This window comes from Tenebrio molitor, chromosome 7 (assembly GCF_963966145.1).
Source record: "Tenebrio molitor chromosome 7, icTenMoli1.1, whole genome shotgun sequence".
NCBI lineage: Eukaryota > Metazoa > Arthropoda > Insecta > Coleoptera > Tenebrionidae > Tenebrio > Tenebrio molitor.
This window is the reverse complement of record NC_091052.1, coordinates 2,028,225-2,053,905: the sequence shown is the minus strand read 5'-3', so window position 1 is coordinate 2,053,905 and position 25,681 is coordinate 2,028,225. Positions and strand designations below refer to the sequence as shown.

The following is a 25,681-nucleotide window of genomic DNA, read 5'->3' as shown; positions in this document are numbered from 1 at the left end:
TGTAATGTACCAATTTTACTACGTATTCTGCTGTCCCATTCACAAAGAAAACTACCATTAGGTAATACATATGTAGATTGTTTGAGAAGGATTAAATAAATAGAAAATGAAAATGAAAGGTATTTATTTCTTCAATTATTTTAACATTTGTTACAAGTTCATTTATTCGACAACAGTTTGTGATAAACAAAAAATATAGACATACTGTATACAATGATATTTAACGATCGCCACATAACAATTATGGTGAATGGTGTTTGTTTTTAAAACAAAGTGCAAATGCGTTACAAAATAATTACATTGCAGCGTAATGATGATGTTTTGCAAAACCTTTTTTTGTATTTATTTTTGCAAAACTATCGCGCGTTCAAATGAAATCCTGGGTTGGGAAGGCGCTGGAAACCGTCAATTGTTGTGCTTTTTTAAAGCGTAGATTAATTGGAGCATGTTGACACCTAACCTAAAATTTAGAGCCAAACTTTTTTTCTTTTTTTTCTTTCTTTGCAATGTTTTACATTAAAAATAGAATAACTGAACGATTCCTACTCTCGAGGCAAATATCTAAGGGCCCCTTTGCTGAAAACAAACATGTTCGATTATGTCCTGATCAAACATAAACAAATGTCATTCATGTTAAACGGCGGGAAATTCAAACTTCAAACTTTACACTGTTCTAAACGGTTTAATTTTTCCAACGCCTACTGAGCCCAGGATTTCATTTGAACGCGCGATATTGTTTTATTCAATTTTTATTTCTATTATAATTCTACAATGATCTGACCTGATTACAATAATTTACATTCAAATACAATAAACAGTTTTGTATTCTGTCACCATTAATTCGATGAAAACAAACGCCCACGCTAGCTATATTTATATATTTGTGCTTCACATGAAATAATTATTTCGTCTCAAAGACCAAAATAAATTCCTCAAGTTGAAAAATGATTTTCCTGCCGACCCTTCCACTATTTAGTCGAGGAGCTTTTGCATGAATCAATGTTCTGGCGCTGACTTTCCTCATTCCGGTCAGGAAGTAGGCTAGAGCGATTCTTCTGGTTCCGGAAATAACTATGAATGTTTATCGGCCGCTCCGTTAGAAACTAGTGGTTAAAGTTGAAGGGGTCGCATTCAGATGTCCCGATCATCTTTTATTTGACTATTTTTATCGAGGCTTTTCTATTTGTTATTTATGAGCGATATTTCGGAACTAAAAATGTGGAAATACATCGTACATACATATTTCGCGATAACATCGAGAGGGGATTCTACATATTGCACCGTAAAAATTCAACTACCTCCACGTGGGCGTGCAAGAACCGGAAAAGGAAGCATTCCCAGGGCACCGGTAAAACCCCGAGTGCGATGCCTGCAAAGTTGGGATTGCCGGTGCCTAATCCACTGTGAATTGAGGCTCATTATAATGATCGCTGCTTCCTAGTCCCTAGACGGCAAGTTCCCCGGATATCTAGTGTGTTGTACTCGTTAATTATCATTAGGGGTGTCGAGGGGTCAGCATCATGTTGATACACTGAACCAGTAATTTCATATTTCAACATTTGCTCTAGGTTTACAATTTCTACGCACGTGACAGGAAAACATTATTGTCGTGTCTCAAAAAATCTCGAAAGAACAGTAATTTCACAAAGTGAAATCTAAAAAACAAATACTGGAAAGATTTCTTTTTTCGTTGTAAAATAAGGATTAAAATATTGCTAATTTTAATGAGGCGATCGCCTCCTCGTTTAAGTGACGACCCTTCCGGGACTACGAACATCACCCCCGAAAGCTCCCGCTTTGATGCTTAAATCAGCTTACCTCATTATAATTCAAGCACATTAATTTTTATTGCCAATTGTTTTTTAACATTTACTCTAATTTAATTCAATTTCCATTCGACTACTATTCGCACCATCAATAAGATAATAATTTTATTATTTATTAGGTCATCACCATCAGTCTGTCAGTCAAGATGTTATACTCGCGAGTACCTCGCCAATTTAATTATTAATTTCAATTAAGTACAAGTAGAATGAAAATTATATCAACGATTCCAATCAATATTTACTAATGTAGGTTCTGAATAGGTTCCTCCTCCAGTCTCGTAAAACATTTGAAAAGTGCTGACTCTTTTAATATTCCTCTTATCTATTTCGCAGATTCATGGGAGATAAGAAAAATATTTACCCGTCCCAAGATCACAACTCAATCCGTTTTTATGAGTGTAAGCTGAACCCATAATAAACCGGCCCCAGTTGTAAGAGGGACATATGCGCGCTCTGTGGAGACACAGGATTTTCCTCTAGGAGTGTTTTAAAATCAAAGGACACAGATGGTCTCAACATGCGATTACTTCGATCAAATCAAAACGTCAGCAACTTTGTCCATCTTTCTGACCAAAACGTATGAAAATATGTTTAAGGGATGTTTTAGACATTCTCTACAGGATGTAAATTGTTGAGAATGTTATGCCGAACATTAAATAGTTCAAACAGAATTAAATACCAATGTTAATAAACACACCACAATTTAGTTGTATCATGTCTGTGTTCGGATGTGGTATTGTTGCGGCATGTCGAATTATAATAATTATTTTAGTAGAGGTTAAAGTTAAATTACTGTACAAGGATTTACATTTATTTCATGCAAAAAAGGTACAATATATTTGATATTTTTAATAATTATAATGTACAAAAAAATTGTAAATATTTTTGAAAAGAGTAGAAGTGAGTATTTTGTGGTAAGGCCACCGAGACGAAGTCGAGGTCTAATGGGCGAAGCATCAAAAGACCTTCTTTTTAGTCGGCATCGGCGAACTAAAATTTAAATTGGCAGTGCTTGCGGCGTGGACACTTTTGCAACGACTGCTACCAAAGTAAATTATTTCGAATACTAAATGTAAATGAATCAAATATGTAATCATAACCGCGAATTACGGGATGAATCCTTTTTGTTCAGTTGTCAAATTGGAATATCTTGTCGAATATCGGAGAGATATATGCAAATGAGGCATAAAATATCGAAAATGACGTTAGTGCTAAATTTACGCGGTTCAAGCAAAGAGGTGTTCCCTCTGGCGGTGTTGAGCGGAATGACAATCTTTCGGCCCGCTGGTTCGTGAAACTAGACGAACTGCTGCCTACAGCTGACTGCTTTCTAATCGAGCAAGATTTAATTTGCGAGCCTCCCCCCGGAGCTCGTCAAGGGCCTTGTGTGTTCATCAACGTTCCAGCTGAACATGGTTTACACATGTACGGACCTTCTCATTAGCAACCGAAATGTGTTTATTTCACCATTAGTTTCGCCCCCTCTTCACCATCAATATTAGGCAAATCTCGGTATTCATTCCACGTACAATCATTAATTAATATAAATAGATAGAGGATGCTTCTGAGTGATACGGATGTGTTCGACTAATAAGCCTATCAATATCCGGGGAGAGAGATGATACGGTGATTTGGGGCGAAATTTCAATCTTGGACTAACGATAATAAAATGCATCTCGACTTCTGATTAAATTACTTCTCGTTCTTTGCCCAATTCTTATTCAGAATGAAGAAGAATCCAATTTCGAGTATATCTAAGCCAATTTAACATTACTCTTGCAGAAGCCGTGCTTGGTACCACTTTCGTAGCATATTAAAAATTCGTACGGCATCTATCTCTCCAAATGGCAACTCCGGTGATCACTTCCTTATCATTGAGGATTTCATTAAAAACAACATTTTGTTAACTATTCTGCAACCTAAACTTATTATTTTCAAGCTTTTGTATTTTGTCTTACTGTTTTCTCAATTTGGTTGTAGATCGTAAAGTTAAAGATCTTGCGGGGCTTATAAATCCTAGTTTACCACTAGCAGCTAATTTTTAAACAGGTTTGTGTTGCACAGATTTGCATTGTACGCTAAATGGCACGTGCCGCTTCCCAACCTTTTCAAACCCAACCACTGTGCCTGTTAATCGCTCATAATATGCAACAAAATTTTACGACCTACAACGATTTTGAGAAAACAGTACAATAAGGATTTTCCCTGATAACTTAGGTGTCATTATTCAGAATCATGCGGTTCTATCTATTCCCAATTTCTTCTTGGCTTTGAAAAGATCTCAAGGCCATTAATGCACAACAGAGAAATAATAACTTAGGTTATGTAAAAGACTGGAGTTAAACAGCAGGTTATTTGAAAAAATAAATTGAAAACAAAAATGCCATTACAGAATTAATACGGGCACGCTTATATACGTAAACAGAAATGTATTTATAAAGAAATAAACAAAAGTTTCATTTCTTGGATATTGATTGGATTGCTGTCAAATACAAACAAACTTCTAGAGAGCATAAAGTAGCATCCAATTTAGGTTATTACCTTTGTAATACGCAAAAATGAAATACAAAATCTTGTATGTATTTATAAAACTGAAAGAAGCTTTCTGCGCGGTGGACAAATTAATATTTAACAAAGCTGAAAATACGTATGTAGTAAGTTTAAATTGGTATGCCTGATTATCGTTTTAGTTTTATTCATGTCTGGTGAAATTTGCACTCGAAGCATATTTCCTAAACTGAAAAATCATAAATGATTTATCTGAGCTATTAATGAGCGAAAACAAAGACCTGTATTTATTCAACACCTATACATAATTTACTCCATTTACATGATTCTCTCTAAATCATCGCTTTTCCTTTGCTCATTCCTGAAAGCATTACTTTAGTCTGGCGTTCCATTCAGTTCCCCTTCAATGGAAAATAATGAAACGCATTCTCAAAAACGACAGCTCACTATTAATTCAGGTATTGGTTAGGAGAATAACTCCTAAAAAATAAATTAAAACTCTGGCAGGCAGATTTTGAAATTTTATTTTACGATAAGGCAGTCATTACTGTAATAATGAATAAATAATTGTATTAGTCTTGCAAAGGCCAATGTAAAGACGATTATCACTAACGAGGCTCCAGAGACTCGAAATCCCTCCATTAGCTATGGATCAGTCTGTTTGATGTGTTCGTAATCAAAATGGATTAAAATTCATCTGATATTTTAAATCTCCAAATTACACCCCAGACCATTTCACAAAAATACATTTTACCAACAATTTTTACGCAAGTGATTACACGCACATGTCAGATGATTGATATGAACCAAGAATATTTTAGTCATTTACATTAGAGTACGGTAGGTGTGTTTTACAACTCTACAACTAGCTTAGTTGGAGCGATGTAAAATACCTACCCCACGACATTTTTATTAGATTTTTTAGCAAGTTTTTATAAAAAATGTGTATTCATTAATGATGTTCGGAAAAGTTTTACTTTTTACATGAAGCGAGTTATTTCGTGGAAGATCTTACATGTTTGACTTTAATATTCAGATGGAACGAATATTCTGTAACAGAAACATCTGTTATTGAGTAGATCTTAAGTTGAATTGAAATTTTTGATTTACGTCGGTAAAGTTAAAAACCAAAAGTTCTTCATGTTTTAATTGAAAATCTGCAATAAACCTTTCGCCGCGTCGTTCGTAAAACTTTGTTAATTTAGCACCGTATGAAAATGAATAATAAAAGAGTTCCCGTTCAAGAACAATTACCAATTAGCCGGCATGCACTGAAGAACGGCATAACACAAATACACCGGAATAAATAATTATCGTTGAAAATGTTCACTTTCATCCATAAATTTGGAAAGTGGCGCTAATTCGCCTAGGCCTAGCTGATGAACTACCGCTAGTTAATTTCCTTTGCCTCGTGTTCTTACGCTCTTTGCACTCGCAGCATTATTGTAATTTCCTGGCCATTAAGTCAGACGGAAAAGAGCCAAACGCAAATTCCTTGCCTCTTTCTACAAGGTATTTGTTATTGTCGTCTACTTTATTTACCGTCTCTTTCGAACTCTGCGGACACATTTCAATACTTTGTCGAATGCGGATGTGGCTCTCGTAAATCACTTCCAGGATGGTATTTTAATATGAAACACAAAGAGAATTTTAAGATTAATTGCGATGTTGTGCTTCACGCATCTGCATTATTGCAGATAATTTGCCTTGCTCTGTGTGAATATTATGCGACAAACAGAATTGGTAAGGTGTTTACTGGAATCCGAACTGTCAGCAGTGAAATGCGACCAGAATCAATACAGTATGTTTCGTGGATTTTCAGCTGCAAAATTCTTTTAAAAATATTAAGGTCACTCAAATAATGATAAAACAATTCAAACAAGTTTACATTTATTTATCTAATAATTTCTATTTAACAATTTTGCTATATTTTCCATTTTCGCCTTCAGGTTCCTTTTACATTGCAGATATATCTTTACCCTTCCATACTTCACCCTCATGATTCTTTATCAGTCTCGTATTAACAAAGTACGTTATCAACAACCATAATATACTTTTATTACAACTATTGTGCACCCAAGTTGAGTATTTTATTGGTGTATAAACATCAAGACATAAAGCGGTAGTGTCCTTAGTTGTGATGGACGGCCGCTCTTTGAAACTCTTCCGAGATGTAAGCTTTCCGGATGAAGCGGCACAACTGACAACAACACTATTTTCACAATATAGCACAGTTTTCATAAATAAATTTACTGAACACACCTATCGGTCTTGTTTGTATTTTATTCCCCTCATCAATCACATCCCTGCGACAGAATTTATCGGATTTGTTTACGTCAAATTCGGCCTGATCCCAATAAAAAGAAGCTGCAATTGGAAAGCGACATAATTTTGTTGGTTTTTGTCATATAGTGATAACGTAAACATCAAATTTTTATATTCTGCTATGAACGCCTGAAAAGATCGTGTTAAAAATGTCTCTTAATTTTGTTAGAGGTGTTGGATTCTCTCATGGGCTGGGACCTTGGAAATATCTGCGCGAAGGCGGATCGATAAACCACTGACAAATCTGTAAATAAAAACTGAAAATGTAGACGAGAGAGAGACGACAGATATGATTCATAGCCCATGAGACAATCCAACACCTCTACAATATGCAAAATGCTTATGAGGTCTGAATCTTAGAAACAAAAATGGATTTCTACAACATCTCTCAAAATTTTAAAATGCACACAAATACAGGTTCGAGATTTTTGTGCGATATAAAATCATGATCACAAAGTCTTCTTCAAAGTTATATAATATAACTTTTATACATAATATATTTTTCTAGATAATTCTCCTGGATGTGATCCCAAGAAAATGTTTACCTCCAAGATATTTGTTGTTTCTGTAACTGAGCTGATCCAGTATTAATAAAAAAATTCCGCAAGAAAATAAATTCTCTTGAGCTGAGAAAAACACATAAAGAACTGACTGATTTAAACTAAAGGATTGTTATTGGAAGCGCATCTCGAACTTAGGTGCTGGTCCATACCCGCCTCGCTAATCTAATTGTATTTTCGTGTCAGTAATTCGAACCTTCGATATTTAATTTGAACTTTGAAGTTTTGAGCGTGTTGATTTTATATATCGAGACCGGTAAGCGCAAACGAAATTCTTGACGGTATTAAAACCGGAGAAGCAGAATTTAATATCGAGTACAGTACTCACCTCTTATTTCCTGAGTGGTTTCAACGAGTTGTTGGTTTGTCCCTTTTTGAGCATCTGGAAGAAGCCGTAGGGTAACATTGAGAGGTCGTAGACTCGTCGGACCGTGTAGAGTTACCAGAACAGCTGTCGTTTTTCCAGGTACGGCTAGTTCAGGAGCCACTACAGAAAAGCCCCTGGAAATAAAACCATAAGGTTTACTGCGTGTTATAACGGAACTGTAAATATTTTCCAGAATTCGACGCCCGGAATTTCTCAAAACAATTACATTCTAGCCGTGAAAAGAGCCCAACTCTGCAAATATTTATTGTGTTAGTTCTGTTGTAAAATAGGGAATACGGCCAGCTACGTAACATGAAAGATACAAACTGTTTATCATTTCATGTCTTCCGAATGGGTTATGCAAATGGTGTTGGTGTGGTCGAGTTGTGCATTTTGTTTACATTGAGTAGTTGAATGTATAAGTTCTAGCACTCTGACACAAATTTATCGGTTAATAATTTTCACATTCAAAAATTCAATTTCAGAATATTTTCCTATACGAAGTGCACCATGTCGAAGCACAACAAGCAACAATATTTGAATTTTGTATAACAATCAGCCGTCAGCCTAATTTAATCACAGGTACTGACAATAAACACTAATTACATGATTTCATTATTATTTCTATATTTGCTTAAAATTAAAATTTTAATTATGAATATCGACATTAAATAACAGATTTGCATTTATATTCTGTTCTTAATCAAATTAAATTCTCTGCAAATAATCAGCATTGAAATGTAATTTTGCCTAATCCGATATCCATTTTTAATTATCGTAAAATATTAATTATAGCTATATTTGTTACTCGTCAGTTTGCAGAGTAAAAACACAAACAACGCAAAAAGTGAGGTTAGATTTAAACTGTGGTGCGTTCACAATCGACTCTGCAACGCCTACTTTGAGGATAAATTTAAATGAACACCTGATATTTGTTCAGAACAGCGCCGTTATAATCTGCGACAGTTTTGTTATTTTGTTGTTTCCGTAGCAACTGACAAGGATTCGGTAAGTTGATCTTACTGTGCCTGTTATCAGAGCGGGAAATAAATGAAAATAGGTTGACAGGACACAACTATTTATTACATTTTTGAAAAAAAGAAAGAAAGTAATTTAAAACATTTTTAACCGGAAGAAGAGCAATATAATAAAGGTTTTATTTTTTTCTCTCGTACTCTGTAGCAGTAGAAGCTGACACAAGAGTAATAAAACATGGAAAAAAATGTAGTTAATGATTTGCAAACTTGCTATTTGTTAGTTTTAAGCGTCAGTAACGTTTTCAGTTTTTACATTGTCCTGAATTTGCAAACTACATTAAAACGTATTTTACAAAGTTCATAAAAACTTTTCATCCGTTACAATGATTGATTATTTGACAACAAAAACGGCGTATTCAAGCATTTATTGTTAATGCATCGCTGAAAATCATGTAGCTTTCGATAATGGTTTTATCTTCGCACTAAATAATTATCCTGTTTGGCGTAATTCGCAAAAACGTCTAGAAAAATCCGTCGAAATTAAAATGTTTCATTTATTACTGTTCTCGTTAATTGACAGGCGAGCGTTACAATTGAATCAATTCCTTGATTGTAGCAATTACGTTTCTGTGCCACAATAATACCGTGTTTTATTATTTATCCTCCGGAAATGATTTATCGCGATTTACATTCGTAATTCGCTATGAAGTATGACCGAGTGATTAACGTTAACCTATCAATGGCCGGCTTTACAAATTTATCTTCCGATTTTGAAGCGGTTCAGTAATAAACATTTAGCTTTCATCTGAAATTGCACATTCATTGTTCGATAGTAGCACAGAAATACGGCCTTTAGCTGCCTTTTAAACATTGATGTCGAGATGATTAAAATGTCAGGTCTGATCGATAAGCCTCTATTATATCCGTTTTCTGAGTTCAGACAACAATAATTTTACGATTACATCCAATCTCGTCTCTCTAAGCATATAATTATTACCAAAAAGTAAAAGATTATCTACTTGATTATGAGACTAAGCTGCTTAACCGACAATAAAATTCAATTCGAATTTACGACGAGCGAAAAAGGTTCTAAGCATTTTTGTTCGCATTGTAATGCACCTCACACCCTTGAAAAAACTAATTATGCCCGCAACAGCAATTTTGAAATTCCTCGTCAGAGTGCAGAAGAGTGCTTAACGAGGTGTGATATGAGACTGCTCTCTGCAGAATCATTACAAGATTTTCCCCATGCACCTATTCCATCTTTATCTACCTCCATCTCGCTTATTCGTCCTGTCCCACGTGAGGAAAAAATCGAACCGAATTAAAATAAATTCTAGAACTGAGCTAGTTGAGTTATTCAAGAGCTAATCCGAAAATAAAGTAGACAGGGCCTCGGGAATTTTGAAAAACGAAGAGTTTTCCTGGATAGTTTATTTTGCATTTTAAATTTATGTGCTAATTTAAAGTTTGGAATGTTGTTTGCCGAACCGAGGGGATTTACCGGATTTGAACTGGTGCGTTTTGTCAAATATTCGTTAGGAAAAAATGAAAATTTGCTGCAGGCAAAATGCGACCAGATAAATTATTACAATGTGGACAGTTGCCGGCTTATCCCGCTGTTCTGTCATTTCGAGAGTCATAAAAATGATCGTGGATGGGGACAGCGGTCAAACTAATAGCTTCCAATACGAGCTATAAAACGCATGTAGCGGTTTTTCCTAGTGAAAAAGCTCGTCGGCTCAAAAGACAAATTCATTCATTTTTTTACATTCGCATAGAGACATACTCGAAGAATTGCTGCAATCCATTCACAATGCTCTCAAATATCATCGTGTGGCTCGCTAGGAGCTCTATCGATTGAGTAAATTATTCCAGCTCAATTTTTTAGTATTCAAAAAATTGTCATAAAATTTTATCTGAAATTGACGTAAGTTTTATGGGGTTGTAAAAAGAGAACCAGTCTAGCTATGTACGTAACTGTTTTATAGACCAGAAATAGCGTAACGGCTCCAATAATTTGCAAACAAAATATATGTGATAATAAACGAAATTAATAGAGCAATTTTACAAATAATGTGATGATAGTAGAGCGTGAGCGCTTTTCCAACAACTTGTTGAGACCTGTACTCTAGAATAAACATTGTACACACAATAATATATTACGCTACAAGAACAGTAACTGCGTTATAACAGATCGAGAGAAATTGAAAGAGACCGAAGGGTTGCGGGTTTCCAATGTTCGAGATCTGTTATATTATAATATAATATTTTGTGCGCAACTAATTTTAGGTAGCTTTGTGAACATACAAAATACTGTTGGTTGAATTTTTAAATTTATTCCCCTCCATAACAGCACTTTGTACCGTTATAATCCATAACAGGTCTGCTGCCATTCGTAACTGTTCCGTTATTTTGTTGTTTCCATAACAACCGATATAGTATCGGTAAGTTGAGCTTACTCTGCTTGTTAACCAAGGAAGAAACAAGAGAATATTCTTCTATAAATCAAGAATAAAGTTTAAATTAAGATTAAATCAGAAGTAAAATGTAGTGGTTTGAATACAGGTCTCAGGTTAATTTTCTTGAACAAATATATCAAGGACGACGCCATGTTGAAACAACTGCGACGTTTTATTTATTAATTTTCTAAAGAAGCTTAAATACATACAATAGAGATACTGTTTCACAAATCTGTTTTTTTAAATTTCTTATAAGCTGCTCGGCAAACAATCTCTCTTAAAAGGAAAACATCAGTAAACTTTTTATAATGTGGACTTTTAAATCTTTTCTTAAATAACTTTATAAACTTGGACAAAATGTATTGAGTTTGGTTATAAACTTTTTCCGTGAACAAGACTTAATTCTTGAGTGACAGGTTTCCTTTTTTGTCAAGTTTTCTCCAACAGCTTATTTTAAATTTTTTGAAGGAGTCTAAGAAAATCGAACATGCTCAAGTCTGCAACAAAGCAAAGAAAATTTTTTTCAACCGGTTGTAATTAATAATATGTAAATTAGTTGCCCTTGATTTACTGCAATAATATCAAAAATTTGCAAGCACTTAATTATAATTTGGAATTTGCTTTAAGTAATGTTCACCGGATAAGTGATTTAGTTTACTTATTCATTCTACAGCTTTTTATAATTACCCAGTTTTAATTTCAATTTCGATTCAGTACCCAAGTCGTAAAAAATTTCAGCAATAAGTTGCAGAGTCCTCAGTTCTATACAACATTTTTTTGTTTGTGAAAAACGTCGCCAGAACATTTTTACTGCCTTCATTTAAGATTCGTTCTGGTGTTTCGTGCATGCAGCATCGCCAAATAGTTGTTTCAGCAAGAATTGTCGGTTTACTTTTGCAAACCTATGGTGTCTGGCTTATGACCGCAATTTTCATATTGCATAAAAATCTTTAGTAATATTATGTTGACAACATACAAATTACAAAATTACCAGATTGTTTCTGATTACCCGATGGCATCAAATTAATTACTAATTACGACATTTTCCAACATGACACGAACGGATTACGTGCAAAAACCCAATAACTTTTTGTATAATTTACTGATTAAATAATTAATGCTAACACGAAGACTGTATATTTGTTATTTTGCTAAATTCTAATCCATAACAAGTCGTGCTTTATAACAATAGATCCTTTGATTCAATCTTCCCGCTTTTCGTTAATAACATCTTTTACCAAACATTATCTATGAATTAATTTTGTAAGATACAAATTTATTTTGTTATAAATTAAATTAAACTTTCATAAAAAAAATTCTAGTTTCTAGTGTAGTTTTACTTATTGCTTCAGATCTAGAGTTTTCTATTAAAACTGAAATATAATAATTGTTTAAATAAAAAATATGTAGTACCTACCTAGCATATTTAGCTTATTTAGAAGAATTTGCTGTTACTCTTGGTCTTTTATACTTTTTAATAAAATGGAATCTATTTGAGAGCATCCAACTCTTGGGTGTATATTTGAAAGAACGTGACTTACGACCGGCACTTCTTCTGTTTCCAACTTCTTTTTGATAAATTTGTCATATTATTAGATTTTCTGTTGATTTATAACCGGCATTGTATTGTAAGTATTGTGACAAACGCGGGCTTACAATAAAGTATCAGAAAATAGAAATGTAGCACAGATTTAATACAAGTCAGGGTCATGCTTGACACCAAATCCATGACGACAAACCACCCCTTGCACTAATAACACCATCCGACGCCGGCTTTTACCGACCAAATTTTTCCACTGCGACATTTATTTTTCTTTTTTGATGTTTATCCTTTTTTCTCTCAACGAAAATATAGCCAGGTTATGCCACTCACCACACTCACATACAGCGTAAACATAAAGATTTGCCAATAAAAGCTGACGGTCAGGGTTCAGGCGGCGGTTCGTAATAGCATCGGTCTGGTACGGGGTTGTAAGCAAACGTAGTCGGGCAGTTATGTAGCATAAATATATCGTCGTTTTATCTCACTACCCCGGTAATAAAATAATATAAAAAGAACAGAGTAAAAATAACGGTTCTAACGAAAATAACACTTTATTTCTTCGCGAGTTAGCGGAGTTTACAACCCCGAGGCTGCGTCAATTTATAAAGGTTATTACGTTTTTGTGGGGGTCCTCTTCATAAAACTTACTAAAATAAAGACGTTGATAATAATATGGTACATTAACATTTGAAGTGTACGGTAGCATATTGTGTACACAGAAATATCGAATCAAAGATGGCGCTGGGGGCGCTCTCAATTTTGAAATCACAAGCAGGAAGAGGAGTCATGTGATACGTTATTTGAAAGGTCTTTCAATTCTCTATTGAGAAATTTGTCGATTACATCTCTAATATGTCCTACTCAAGACATCGAGCCGTATCACGACACCCTTATTAAATTTAATCATGACTCTAATTATCTTGGTCACGAATTCATCTCTTTCTGGCAGGTTATAATTAGATAAATCTATATCGTTTTATGGTTACTTTAGTTAACGGCACCTTTAATACGGCCCATCTAGTTTAGAACGTTGAGATATTTTGTAAGATATTCACTTTTGAAGCCAGCACTGAATAAATTCTCATACAAGTGTTGAATATTTCAATAATACGACGTAACAATAAATGTATTCCATTTTAGGTAATAAACTGTCACCGTCGGTAAAACAAATCCAATGAAGCGCGAGCCAAAACACCCCGAGTTTTGCATCCCGGAGTTTTGTCACGGACCAATCGGGTTATTTCACGTACCCTAGACTTTTTGGTTTTTGTTTTTTGTTTTGTTTCTAAGGTGATCGAAAATAACAAGTGGATTTTTAGGCCGGTAATATCAAGAAAATAGCGTACGGTTCTCGATCCTCGTCGTAACGGTTTTTCCACCAAAATTCCAAAAAAAAAGTGTTTTTTTTCTTCTAGTGTTTTTGTTCAACACAAGAATTCCCCTTTCCCAAAAAGCGGTGGTGACAAAACCTTCTTCATTGTTGCCAAAGTAAGAAAGGTTAGTTAAAAGCCCATTATGTTTTTTACAAAATCCGTATATTTTATATGGAAATTAGAAAATGAAATCGAACTCTATAGGAAAGGATATATTTACAATTACATACATTTGAAGTGCTCGTGAAATTGGAAAAACGGCACGAAACAATTTAATCTTTTCAATTAATAAATTTCAAATATTTGAATAATGTTTTAAATTGACTTCAATATAAAATTACTAAATTGACGTATTGTACAATTTTGATTACATTTAAAACAAATCAAATCAAAAACTATTTTCATTGTATTGGAAAAAAATTCTTCTTTCCATTTACCAAACACATATCTAGTCTTGAGCTATGCAATAAAAAATGTTGGTCTATGAATAACAAAGAACGTCTGGAGAATATTATCGTTGTATATATTCAAAACAATTCAACTTACTCCTTCACTGTGTTATTCTTTGTTCAATATCCTAGCAGTATTAAAAAAAAAGCGTCTTTTCAAGAGCCGAAGCTCATGAATAAATTTAGAAAACCTATATTATATTTTATTAAATTTTTCATCGATGAAATAAGTCGTCGCCTGAAAGTTTTTTCTTTGTTAAATATAAAAAAATATTAACTTCTGCTTGTGGTATACCGCTGTTCACCTCTTATTCAAAATCAAATTTTTTTTTTATCTGCTTTCAGAACAAAACTAATGAATTAATCCATATTATCGCTTTTATTCAGAACGATCAAAGTGAATTTATTCATGTGGTCACTTTCACAAAAACAAAAATTTCGCCATGTTAAAAAATGTAATTCGTGGGTGTTGTCCCAATTTGCATGTTGATCTATATTCAAAGACAATGAGTGAACGGTAATGATATTTTCGTAAGAGCAAATTAAAACCAGCAATGCCCCGAGCATGAACTCGTCAGTAACTATTATAGAGAGGCAATCTGATGTACTTCCTTCACTAATTACTGCGACTTGTCCGGGGGCGCCGACTGACAGCTGCCTGCGGTTGCGAAGATTTCTCCCCTTGTTCGGCTTACGCTCTCCCTGTTGTTCACTCAGCATCCACGTCATATTTAATTTAAAATCTAGATCCCAATCAAACATCGAATTCGATCGACGTCGTTTCCTCTTTCGCAGATTTCAAAATTGTTTCCGACTTACACATCAGCACTTTTGCATAATGGGCGGTGCAACTGAAGCAACTAGAAGCGGGTCCACGTGAAAAATGCGCCGTGAATGCATTGTAAAGAGTTGGATTACAGTTTGTCGTTTTTGCACTAGACTTGGTAATTTGTTTGCAATAGAGGCTTTCTAGATGCTGTCAAATGAATAAAGACTCGGTTAGGGTTAAGTTGGGTTGAAAGCCCATGTGGTCTCATAACGACTCTTGCTCCGAGCCCGAATTTGTAATTACTTCATATGGCAGTTTGTGTAGTTTGTTTTATGTATGTATGCAGGAGTTAATTCCCAGCAGACTACGAAAATAATTACTTAATTACAAAATTTAAATGTGCACGTAATTCGCACGACCGAAAAACTGATATCTTGCATTAACTAATTGAGCTGAATTTAATTATGATCGCTCGTCAGACGTTTTTAATTTAGATCGAGAATTGTTGATTCGGTGGTTGTTTTTTAGTTTCCTTCAAAATTCAGACTAATTACTGACTACCAGCAACTAGATGGAACTTCTCGAACTTCGTCTGTTGATTCTGCGAAAAGTTTTTCGGCACGTTTTTATAACCATATAAAAAGTGTCCAACTCGGTCGTATCAGTATAAATTACTCCCTCTAAAATCTAATAGGAAATATGTTTCTTGGAAACAAACATGTCACAAAGTATAACGAAGTTCATCAAATTCGCAACGTGCACCAACAGACTGTCATTCCGGGTGAAGGTATTTTCAACAATATCAGATAACGTCTGAACTGCTGGTGCCGAATAAATTGTTTCAGATAACGTCTGTCTATGTAGGAATAAAACGGAATTTTTTGTGGGGTTTGCCATGCTGGATGTGCGCATTCATAAGCGGCAGATTGGTCGGGACCAGAAATACATCAGCCAACGCATTTTTTTCCATTGTTTTTGTTGCTATTTCGTAAACAATGTGGGCACAAAAACGTCGTGCTCGTGAAAACTATTGCGAAATGTAACGTTTACGTAAAATGGAAATTTAAGGAAAATAAAGCTCTGTAACGAAACACTGAGCTTTTGTTATTTAAGTACGTAAAACAACGTAGTAGTCATAAAAATAACAAAATATTTTTTTTTAAAGAAAGTTATCTCGTTAATTATACTTTTCCTACTCGTTGTCGTTCAACACACAATGTTTTAAACTAATAATTAATTGTTTTAAATGAAACATAGTATAATAATGAGACACCAGAACACGACTATGACTAGGTCGGAACCCAATTAACTGTTGTAGCTCTTGTACAATATACAAACTTCTTTTTGAATGTTGTTGTTGTTGATGGGAGCCAAATTTAATTAAAATTGTTTTGAATAACTGTTGGCAGCTTATTCTATTTTAACAAGTTACTGTCGGTTTTCGTTTGATTAATTTATAACTAAAATTTCACTTGGCAAACGCAGATGACACTCCTGATATTCATATAACAAAGTTTCGCCTCAATATATGATGTCAAAATTTAATCATTATTAAGTGCATAAAAAATTAAAAAACTGTAAAAACTATATACCGGATGTCGGCGCGAAAAGTTCGGATTGATTGTCAAATCTTTGTAAATGTAAATTTGAAATTTTGGTATGAGTGTTAAAAGATAGGGGGGCGTAACTTAATACAGGGTGTATCTGAAATACGTGTGTTAAGTTAAATCAGTGGAAAAACCCGCCAATTTATGAAACTATGAATACAAAAATAAATTATGTATTATGTTATGGTGGATGCGCCGGTTTATATTTTTATATTTTGTAGAAAGAAAGTAAATCTTTAATGTTTTGTTATTAGATCTAATAAAAAAGGGAAACTAAACCTAAATTGAGAATTCAGGCGTTCTTCAGGTTGTTTTTAAACTCAAAAACAAATATAAAGGAAAACTTTAATATCCCAAATTTTTTGTGCGCAGTGTATTACACAGTAATTACACTGGGCGGTCTAAAGTTTGTACAACAGAAAGTAAATATTTTTACTAGATACTAGATTTTAAACGCGAGTTTGTTTCAACATTAATCATTTTCAATATTTACACAAAAATAGTGCAAACATTTACTTTCACAGAAAAATTAAAATGCAATCCATTTGCCTATTTCTTCGGGACACCATCTGGTACGAGTCTGTTTATTTTTCATTATTGACCTTTAATTTTGTTCGTTCTATTTATTCCAAATCAAAAGTAATAATTATTAGTGGTGGAGAACTACCAAATCAAACTAACCATTCCTTTTTCATTTAAATTCCAAACATTGATCTTCCTTCTACTTCTTTTAGTTCTTGTGAATCCGCGTTAGAATATTTTATAACTTCAGACACTTAAATACGTTGTTGGTATCTGAAATATTTTTAGCAAAACCTTAAATTGTTTCATAAACATGTCTCGATATTTTCTCTTCCACCAATTGTATTTTGTTTTCCGTGATATTGCTCCGATTTTACATGAATATTTTTATTATTGTAACCGTGTTCTTGTTATCAAAATTCTCGTTAATTTAATAACGTGCACGTGTTCCCTTTTATCTGTACAACTTTAAAAATAACTTGTTTTTCACAGGGAGCGTGTGTGAACACAGCAACGACAAGTGATCGAACACCTTAATTAAATTTTCGCGATGTGTGCAGCGATGCACGCAAACTTTTCCAGCACACCCCTAAGGGCGAGCGCTATTTCGATATTTTCGTGAGACGTCCACCTCTACACCTTTTATTCCATCGATCATTATTTTATTTACCTCCGACTCGACATTCCATCGAGAAGTCTATTTTTAGGAGATGGTGGCATAATAAAATTATACCATCCCCAAATAATTTTCCGTTGGAGTTAGGCAGTCCCTCCGGATTTCTAAGGAAATCAGCATATTTTTAAATTCTAGTTAGCATTTTTATTAGAATTTTAAGAGGGATCGAGTCCAAATCCATTCTCTGCTTTTAAGTGTAAATAAATTCTGCGAAATACATTGTTTGCAACAATTAAAGTCCAGAGCCGTCAACATTAAACCGAACAAAGTGGATAATCCTGTAATACATACTCCATAAGTCTTGTTTATATGAAAAGTGAATTAGTTCGCGCGTACATCATTATTTACTGAAATAATCGATGAGTAATAAAATTTATGGTGACAGTCGACGCAACGCTTGTTAATAGAGCTTTGTCATATGCACTAGCCTACAGGTATGTATTTGCATTAATGTTATTAAACCGGGACTATAAATTGCACAGCTGCATTATTCACAAACAATACTTGCTTGGCAAATAGTAATCAGACATGCCGCCACGAGGCTAACTCACTTGGCTAATCAATAGAGAACAAATACGAGTAGTCGTGAAACTCTAATATTATGGCTGTTTCAAAAAAGAAAATGTTTGTTCCTGTTAAATAATAATATTTAGAGATGAAAACAAAATTGAAAATTTTGTAGCTTCACATCATGTATAGGTATGCGAAGACGGTTTTATTGTTATTGATGTAGACATAAAACTAGGAAAATATGTTTATTTGTCAATATACCTAGTCACCCGGAATACTAACATAAATATTTATTGCAAATTTACTGAAGTATTTGCATGCTCTTGTTTCGTCGACCGGCAAATACTCGTACGCTTCGCAAAGTTGCTCTTTTAATTTTGGTAATAATTACCTGAGGCAAAATCTGACAAATAAAGGGGTCGCTCTAACATCTCTAAAACAAACTGCAGATAGCAGTCACGAAAATGCAACTCTTGTGAGTCGGAGCATTACCTTGATGAAACAGTACATTTTGTCTCAATGTTCCCCTTCTTTCTCCTTGATGAAAATTAATTTAGGATAATACTTCTCTGTTATACTCAGTGTACGTGGCATGTAATTAAGCAAAAACACCCCGTCAAACTCTCGAAAAACTTTTGCCATGACATTTTTTGGCGAGGTGGTTTCGCAAAATTTTCGCGGATTATACAGGGTGTTATTGAAAGTTGTACAGAAATTTTAATCACGAGCTACTGGCTTCATGTAGAACTCGGAAAAAATATTAAAAAAATAAAATGACATTTATTTTTTGAGCTACAATTTTTTAAAATTGCTTTTAGTTTTCTACGTTGTCCTACAACCGCGTAGGTAAAATTTTGGCACATTTTAAAAATACACCCTGTATATCATGTTTTATAAAATGTACGCCCAGTTGGGCTCAGCACAAAAAGATCTTCCAGTAACTTAGTACATGCAAGTCATGCAGTTTTCTTCACCGATATTTTTAATTTATTTTTCATGCCGTTAAGATCCCCGCTTATCATCTTTATCGCATTTAATGGCAACAGTTGATTTGTGTTACAGATTTCTTTTGCTTTAGAGTACGCTTATTTTGATCAGCTTAGTGAGCGCTCCATTGAATTGGATCCCATTTCGTGTGTGGTCAAGGGATCTGCAGATAAATGGTAAAATATCACTTTTTGTTTATGATGTTTACGCAACACCAACAATTAACTGCTTATTTTTGTAGTGTCAGTAATAAAAAAAAAGTTGTTAATAAACTTAACGCCTTAAGGAAAAGTAATGAGATTGTGTTTATTGGGGTGTAACAATTTCGACATCAGCAGGAAAAATGTGTACGCGAATAATATCCTTTATGGATAGGAGGAAAATTCCTGTTACCACCGAGGCATGGGAGTTATAAAAGAGGTGTAACGATGTTTGCACACTCAGCGCATTGTGATGTCCTCTTTGATTGGCTATTCAGGGGCTCTGCCATGGATGTCTCTGAAGGCGACAATAATAGGTCGCATTCCAAACACGCTCCGTGGCAAATTGATTTTAGATCCCTCCATTCCATTGTCGTGCCTTCGATCATCTAGAGTTTATTTTTCGGAATGAAATTGATATATGTATATGTGCAGGATCAATCAAAATATAAAGGAGAAAACAAACACGACGTAAATTGCAAGATTTCGCTGCCAAACTGACAACCTGAGATCTAACGAAATTGCAACGAGTAAAAATACTGAAATCTTCAGGAAGGCATAATGTTTTCTTAAAATCTATTTATAATCAAGACAAGTATCTATTAGAAACAATCAAGATTTTTTTTTGTGGTTAACATCAACTTCACGACATTCCTATCTTGTAGGATTTTAAAATGGTGTGCATAAACACTGTTTTCGTTTTATAAACATAGATTGAAAACTTGTAAAGGAAATCCATCAGCTTAGAGAGGAACAATACGTTCGTGTAAGATTGCTATCGGCTAGCTCTTAAGAGTTGTAGTTTGAAAGAGCAATTTCCCATTAGTGCAGAAATGCAACTTTAACATCGATCATTGTGAGCTTCTGGAGTTTTATTATTACACTCAAATTCAAAGAAAATTAATTATTTCGATTTCTACTTCTCGAAACTTGTTAGATTAATGTTTCTTTTGGTTCGTTCGAACTTCTTAAGTACTTTCCGCTGCCACTTCTTTTAATTGTATCTTTTTCTTCGAATTAAATCCGCTATATTTTATTTTATTCCCTTTAATGACTGGCAGATAATTTACTACATAATGTGAAAATCAACGAGTTCCGTGCTTAGGCATTACTATTTTATTAGCAAATCTGAAACGCATCATCGAACCCAAACTTGATTATCTAACACATTTATTGGTGGCATTTAACCTTTTCTCGTTTTTAAATAAGCTAAATTTGTACAAAACCCAATGGCTAAAAAAAGAACCTTCGATATTTCATCAGTGACAAAAAAAGTTAAGGTTCAAACCTTTATTATTATTTTAAAATGGGATCGCCATAAATAGGAAAAATTAAACTTTGCAAGAGGTGTTCACATCAACACAGACAATTTTAATTTTCAGATGTACAACACAATATTGAAAACAACTAGTAGAACTGGCTACCTGTCGTTGTTCGACAATGTTAACTTAACAACTTGACGCGTTGTTAATGCGTTTAGTAAACATTGATCTATGTAGCCTCTAGTCCTTTAATGTAGCTCTCGCAATCAACAGTACTCACTAGTAACAGTCATAACATTAATTAATCACATTAATTAGTAATTACTCACATTAATGGAACATTACGTATTACTATAGTTTTCACGAAGCGTTCTTAACAATCATTAGGGCCGAATATTTTCCTTGTTGCACAGTTATTAATTATTATTGTAGAGTCAGACATTTTGACACATTTTCAGATTTGTAATCCAGTAACAAATTATGTTAAAAATTCGGCATGGTTCTAACAAAAATCAGATCTCAAAAATTCAAAATTGAGATGAACAAAAACTGGTTACATAATAAAATTCTAGAAATATCGAAAAGCTCTCGTGATTGGTTAAAATAACACATTTAGAATCTAACAGAGCTGATTGGCCATTTTGCTGAAGCAGGGGGTGAGAAAATAGGGTGTTCGAAAGTAATCGAAGTAGCCCACTACAGAAAACTGGGGGTTGGATCTCTGAAGTAGTTAGAAGTACGTTCCGTACATCCCGCAGTAATTTTTCGTGTCGTGGTAAATTTTTTCTCTAATTCTTTAATTTTTATTTCACCACAATTATTAGTTTTTTCTTACACTAAAGTAAAGGTTCATTTATTAAAAAACGTTTTCCAAAATAGTTTTATTATATTGTTTATTCATTTTTCGTTCCTTGGGGCTTTCATTGTCGGGGAGTCTCCGCCAGTGTCCACCATAAAATGTAGCTACGCCACCTATTAACGGTGAAATGGACCACTGACAAACAGCTACGTGAAAAGAATTTCTCACATGTCTGATGAAGTGATGACACCTTTTCTTTTTATTTTTCCCGCTATTAATTTCAGACTTGAGAGTGGGGTAGACAGAGGAGACAATTTAAATCTTTGTAGGGTTACAAAGTTTGCATCTCAAATTCTTTAATGTTGTTTGATGTTCACAAGTTTATTTATTTAGCTTACTCGTTCATCTGCAGTCAAATTTGAATTCACGGGTCGCAAGTCAAATTTTATTCAATCAAAATTTTAATCAAACATCCAACAAAAGTTATTCATTAAATCCGCTCATTTATTTACGGATTTTGTTGGAATTAACCATCTTTTTTTTGTTTTGTAAAAAAATTAATATTATCCACGGGGTAAACAATATTATTTATTCTGTATGCTTTTTACAACAATTTCGTTACAAGTATTTATATTTGGAGAATATATTGATTTCAACCTGCATGGGTTTGTAAAATAACTGTGGGACACCACAGTTGCGAGCTAGAATTTACCCCGAAGCAAGTTAATTGGTTGCTAAGCGATTTGCCATATGTTTAATTCACAAGTCCAGATTCAATCAGCAGGATTTTTTCAAAAATCCACTGATTATGTGCCAATTCTGCCAAAATAATTCAATTAGTAACAGTCTGAGGAGCAAAAGCTTCCAACGGTTTGACGGAACTGGTTTAGTAAAATCTGCATACAGTCCTAGTACCGTAAAACCATTCCTTTACTGAATAAAAAAAAATTAACAATATTTTTTGTCAATTGTAATGAAATACCAAACTGGTTTCCTTTACTCTCTGCAGGATTGATAATTTAATTCGTTTTTGAGTAATATATCTGAAAGTAATAAGGAAAACTTTTATATGATTAGGTTTGTCATACCTCTTCAGCATTATTGAGTTTTATAAAGTAATATAGAAGTAAATGATGTTAAGATAACAACTTGAAGGTTAACCTCTCAAACTTGTCATGCAGCTAAAATTAGGTTTCCTCATAACCCGAGTAAAACTCTTTACCTATGGGATGAGGGTAAGAACTTTGTAATTTGTTGACATATTTAAGCATCCAACATACTCCTATGCAAAAGTTTTTTAGCTTTTAGACACCAACTACTTAAGTATGGCTTTATTTCGACAGAAACAAAATTTTAAATGTATAAATTGTAGTTTGTAAGTTACGAGTAGTTGCCTTATACAGTGAGCGGCAAAAGTATGGAATAAATTCTTTAAAAATTAAACAAAATTTTTTTCAAAAAAATCTTTGGACAGGTCGATTTTAGTTTATAAAAATACATATTTTAATAGAAAACAAAATTCCAAGCAGTCATTTGTTTTCGAGTTATGACGTCATCGATAGTTTTTTTAAATAGAAACCCCATTTTTTTGTTCTTGATTCTGATAGCCCTTTTAATTGTCTAAATGACAATATAAAAATTTTATTATCTTACATCAGGAAATTTTTGAGAAAAAAAATAATAAAGTTGGAAAAAATAAATTTTATAATGAACAAAAACAAGTCAAAAAATCAAGTAGGTAAATCAAACAATCAACTGTTACTGTCAATTTCATTCGTATGTGTTATTTGTTTTACAAAACGTTTTCGAAAATGACTCATTTAACAGAAACACAACGTATAGAAATTTTAATTATGATTGGGTGAGGGGATAAAACTAAAACAGGGGAAATTTCTTCATAAACTTGCTTATTGTCAAAAAGCTGGGGGATGGCAATTGGAACATTTAATTCCATAATTTTAAGTACTTAGTAACACAGTTTTTGACTTGTTTTTGTTCGTTATAAAATTTATTTTTTCCAACTTTATTATTTTTTTCTCAAAAATTTCCTTATGTAAGGTAACAAAATTTTTATACTGGCGTTTAGACAATTAAAAGGGCTATCAGGATCAAGAAAAAAAATAGGGAGTTTCCATTAAAAAAAACTGTCGATGACGTCATAACTCGAAAACAAATGACTGCTTGGAATTTTATGTTGTATTAAAATATGTATTTTTATAAACTAAAATTGACCTGTCCAAAGATTTTTTTGAAAAAAATTTTGTTTAATTTTTAATGAATTTATTCCATACTTTTGCCGCTCAGTGTATAAACATTACATTATGTTTTCACTTTCATGGATTTTGTCCCCAAAGCTGAAAAGCATTTTCCTGTTACAGTTTTTATTACTTCTTTTTAAATTCTGTGTTGGTCGAACCTATTTTATTTTTTTATTATTATGGAGAAACTGGGAACATATTGACAGACAGATGCTTATTGTAGTTATTGTATAAGAGAAAAATTGCTGACCGCAAGATTTTTCCTCTTTACCAACAATTTCAAAAGAACTGAATATTGTCCTCACTGTTGGTTGTAAACCTCAGAATGTATTTCGTTGTAGGTATTAATTTTTGGTTTTCAGGACTGTCAACAACATGCTTAGTCTGTGACAACCCTAATTAAATTAATTCGAGGTGAATAAAACCACGATTAGTAATTCGCTTCATTATACCGTATTGTGAGAAATATGGACATCAACCCTAGCCCATGAGGGACTGGCGTTACAAAACCCCGCAGAGAATTGTATATTCAGGCTCAACATTACTCTCTCCCCCGTCCCTTACATAAAAAGGATACCTCATAAACCCGCATGTGGTCGTTTGGAAAAAAAAGGAAACTTAATAAAAATTAAGATACCTAAAATTGGATTCTTCTATTACCGAAGAGATTGAAGAAGGTGCGATAGTCATGTGATTTATATGTTTTTTACAAGGCAAGGGTCGTAGAAACCCAAGTTGCAATGTTACGACTCCAGGGGTGCTTGTTAAGGGTCACTCCGTACAGCGCCGCTGCCGTCTGGAGATACATAAAACATGAACGCATCGTTAAGGAGTGCCGCAAATAAAACACACCACGGCTCATAATTTAGTTAAGCTGGAAGTTGCTAGGGAAAGCAGACGAGTTTAGTAATGTGGAAAAGCGCCCGAAGCCGAAGTAAAAGAAGCAACCAGTGTAATCAAACATCGACATGTTTGCTTACCAAGAAGTTTGATGGAAATGTTTTTGGGTAAACAGCAAATAAATGCGTTCAAGGGAAGACGCCACTTAATCGTATTTAGAAAAGATAGAAGGAAAAGGAGGACCAAGTGTACAGTGGAAAACGTTCACGAGTGGGGGATCCAATAGTAAGGAGTGAAATTTTTAACTGAAAATTTTTTAACTGATAAACAATTATTCAGCTATACAACTAGTTATAATTGTTTCACAAATTTTGTTGTTTATTTCCACGGCTACTAGATTTTAAACTTGTACTTTAATAATTTATTTCAATAAATTTTAAATCTCATGTAGTTCTGTAAATAAACAAAATAGCACCTATATTAATATAACATTTTTTTCTTAAAATGACTTCCCGAACACGATGTCAATGTTTTTTACACCTATTATAAATCACCCTGTATACATTTTTACTGTAAATTAATTTTTAGACACAATTTTTCAGTTCGAGCAAACATTGTATGTGTTAAAAGTATATAATAAAAACTTCTATTTTATTTATTTTCTCCAGCAAAGAACATGGCTGGCTATTCGGACAGACTTTCAAGTTGTAAAGATGAGTGCCACTGGAGCCTCCCATAACATCATTACATTGCAACACGGCTGTTCATAAGAGTCCTATTTGCCGAAATAATTATATGATTATAGTTAGTGTTTTATGAAAGTGTCCTAAACTGACTCGAGTAGATTAGCAGAGAAGAGTC

General features: G+C 33.7%; 1 protein-coding gene across 1 annotated transcript in view; it reads right to left on the bottom strand.

The window, feature by feature from the left end:
- LOC138134717 (C3 and PZP-like alpha-2-macroglobulin domain-containing protein 8) overlaps window positions 1–25,681 on the bottom strand; it is an 84,945-nt gene that overhangs the window by 27,941 nt on the left and 31,323 nt on the right. Inside the window, exon 3 of the mRNA XM_069053155.1 lies at window positions 7,548–7,720. Within this exon, the coding sequence (XP_068909256.1) occupies window positions 7,548–7,720 (173 nt within the window). The remainder of the gene's footprint in view (window positions 1–7,547; window positions 7,721–25,681) is intronic.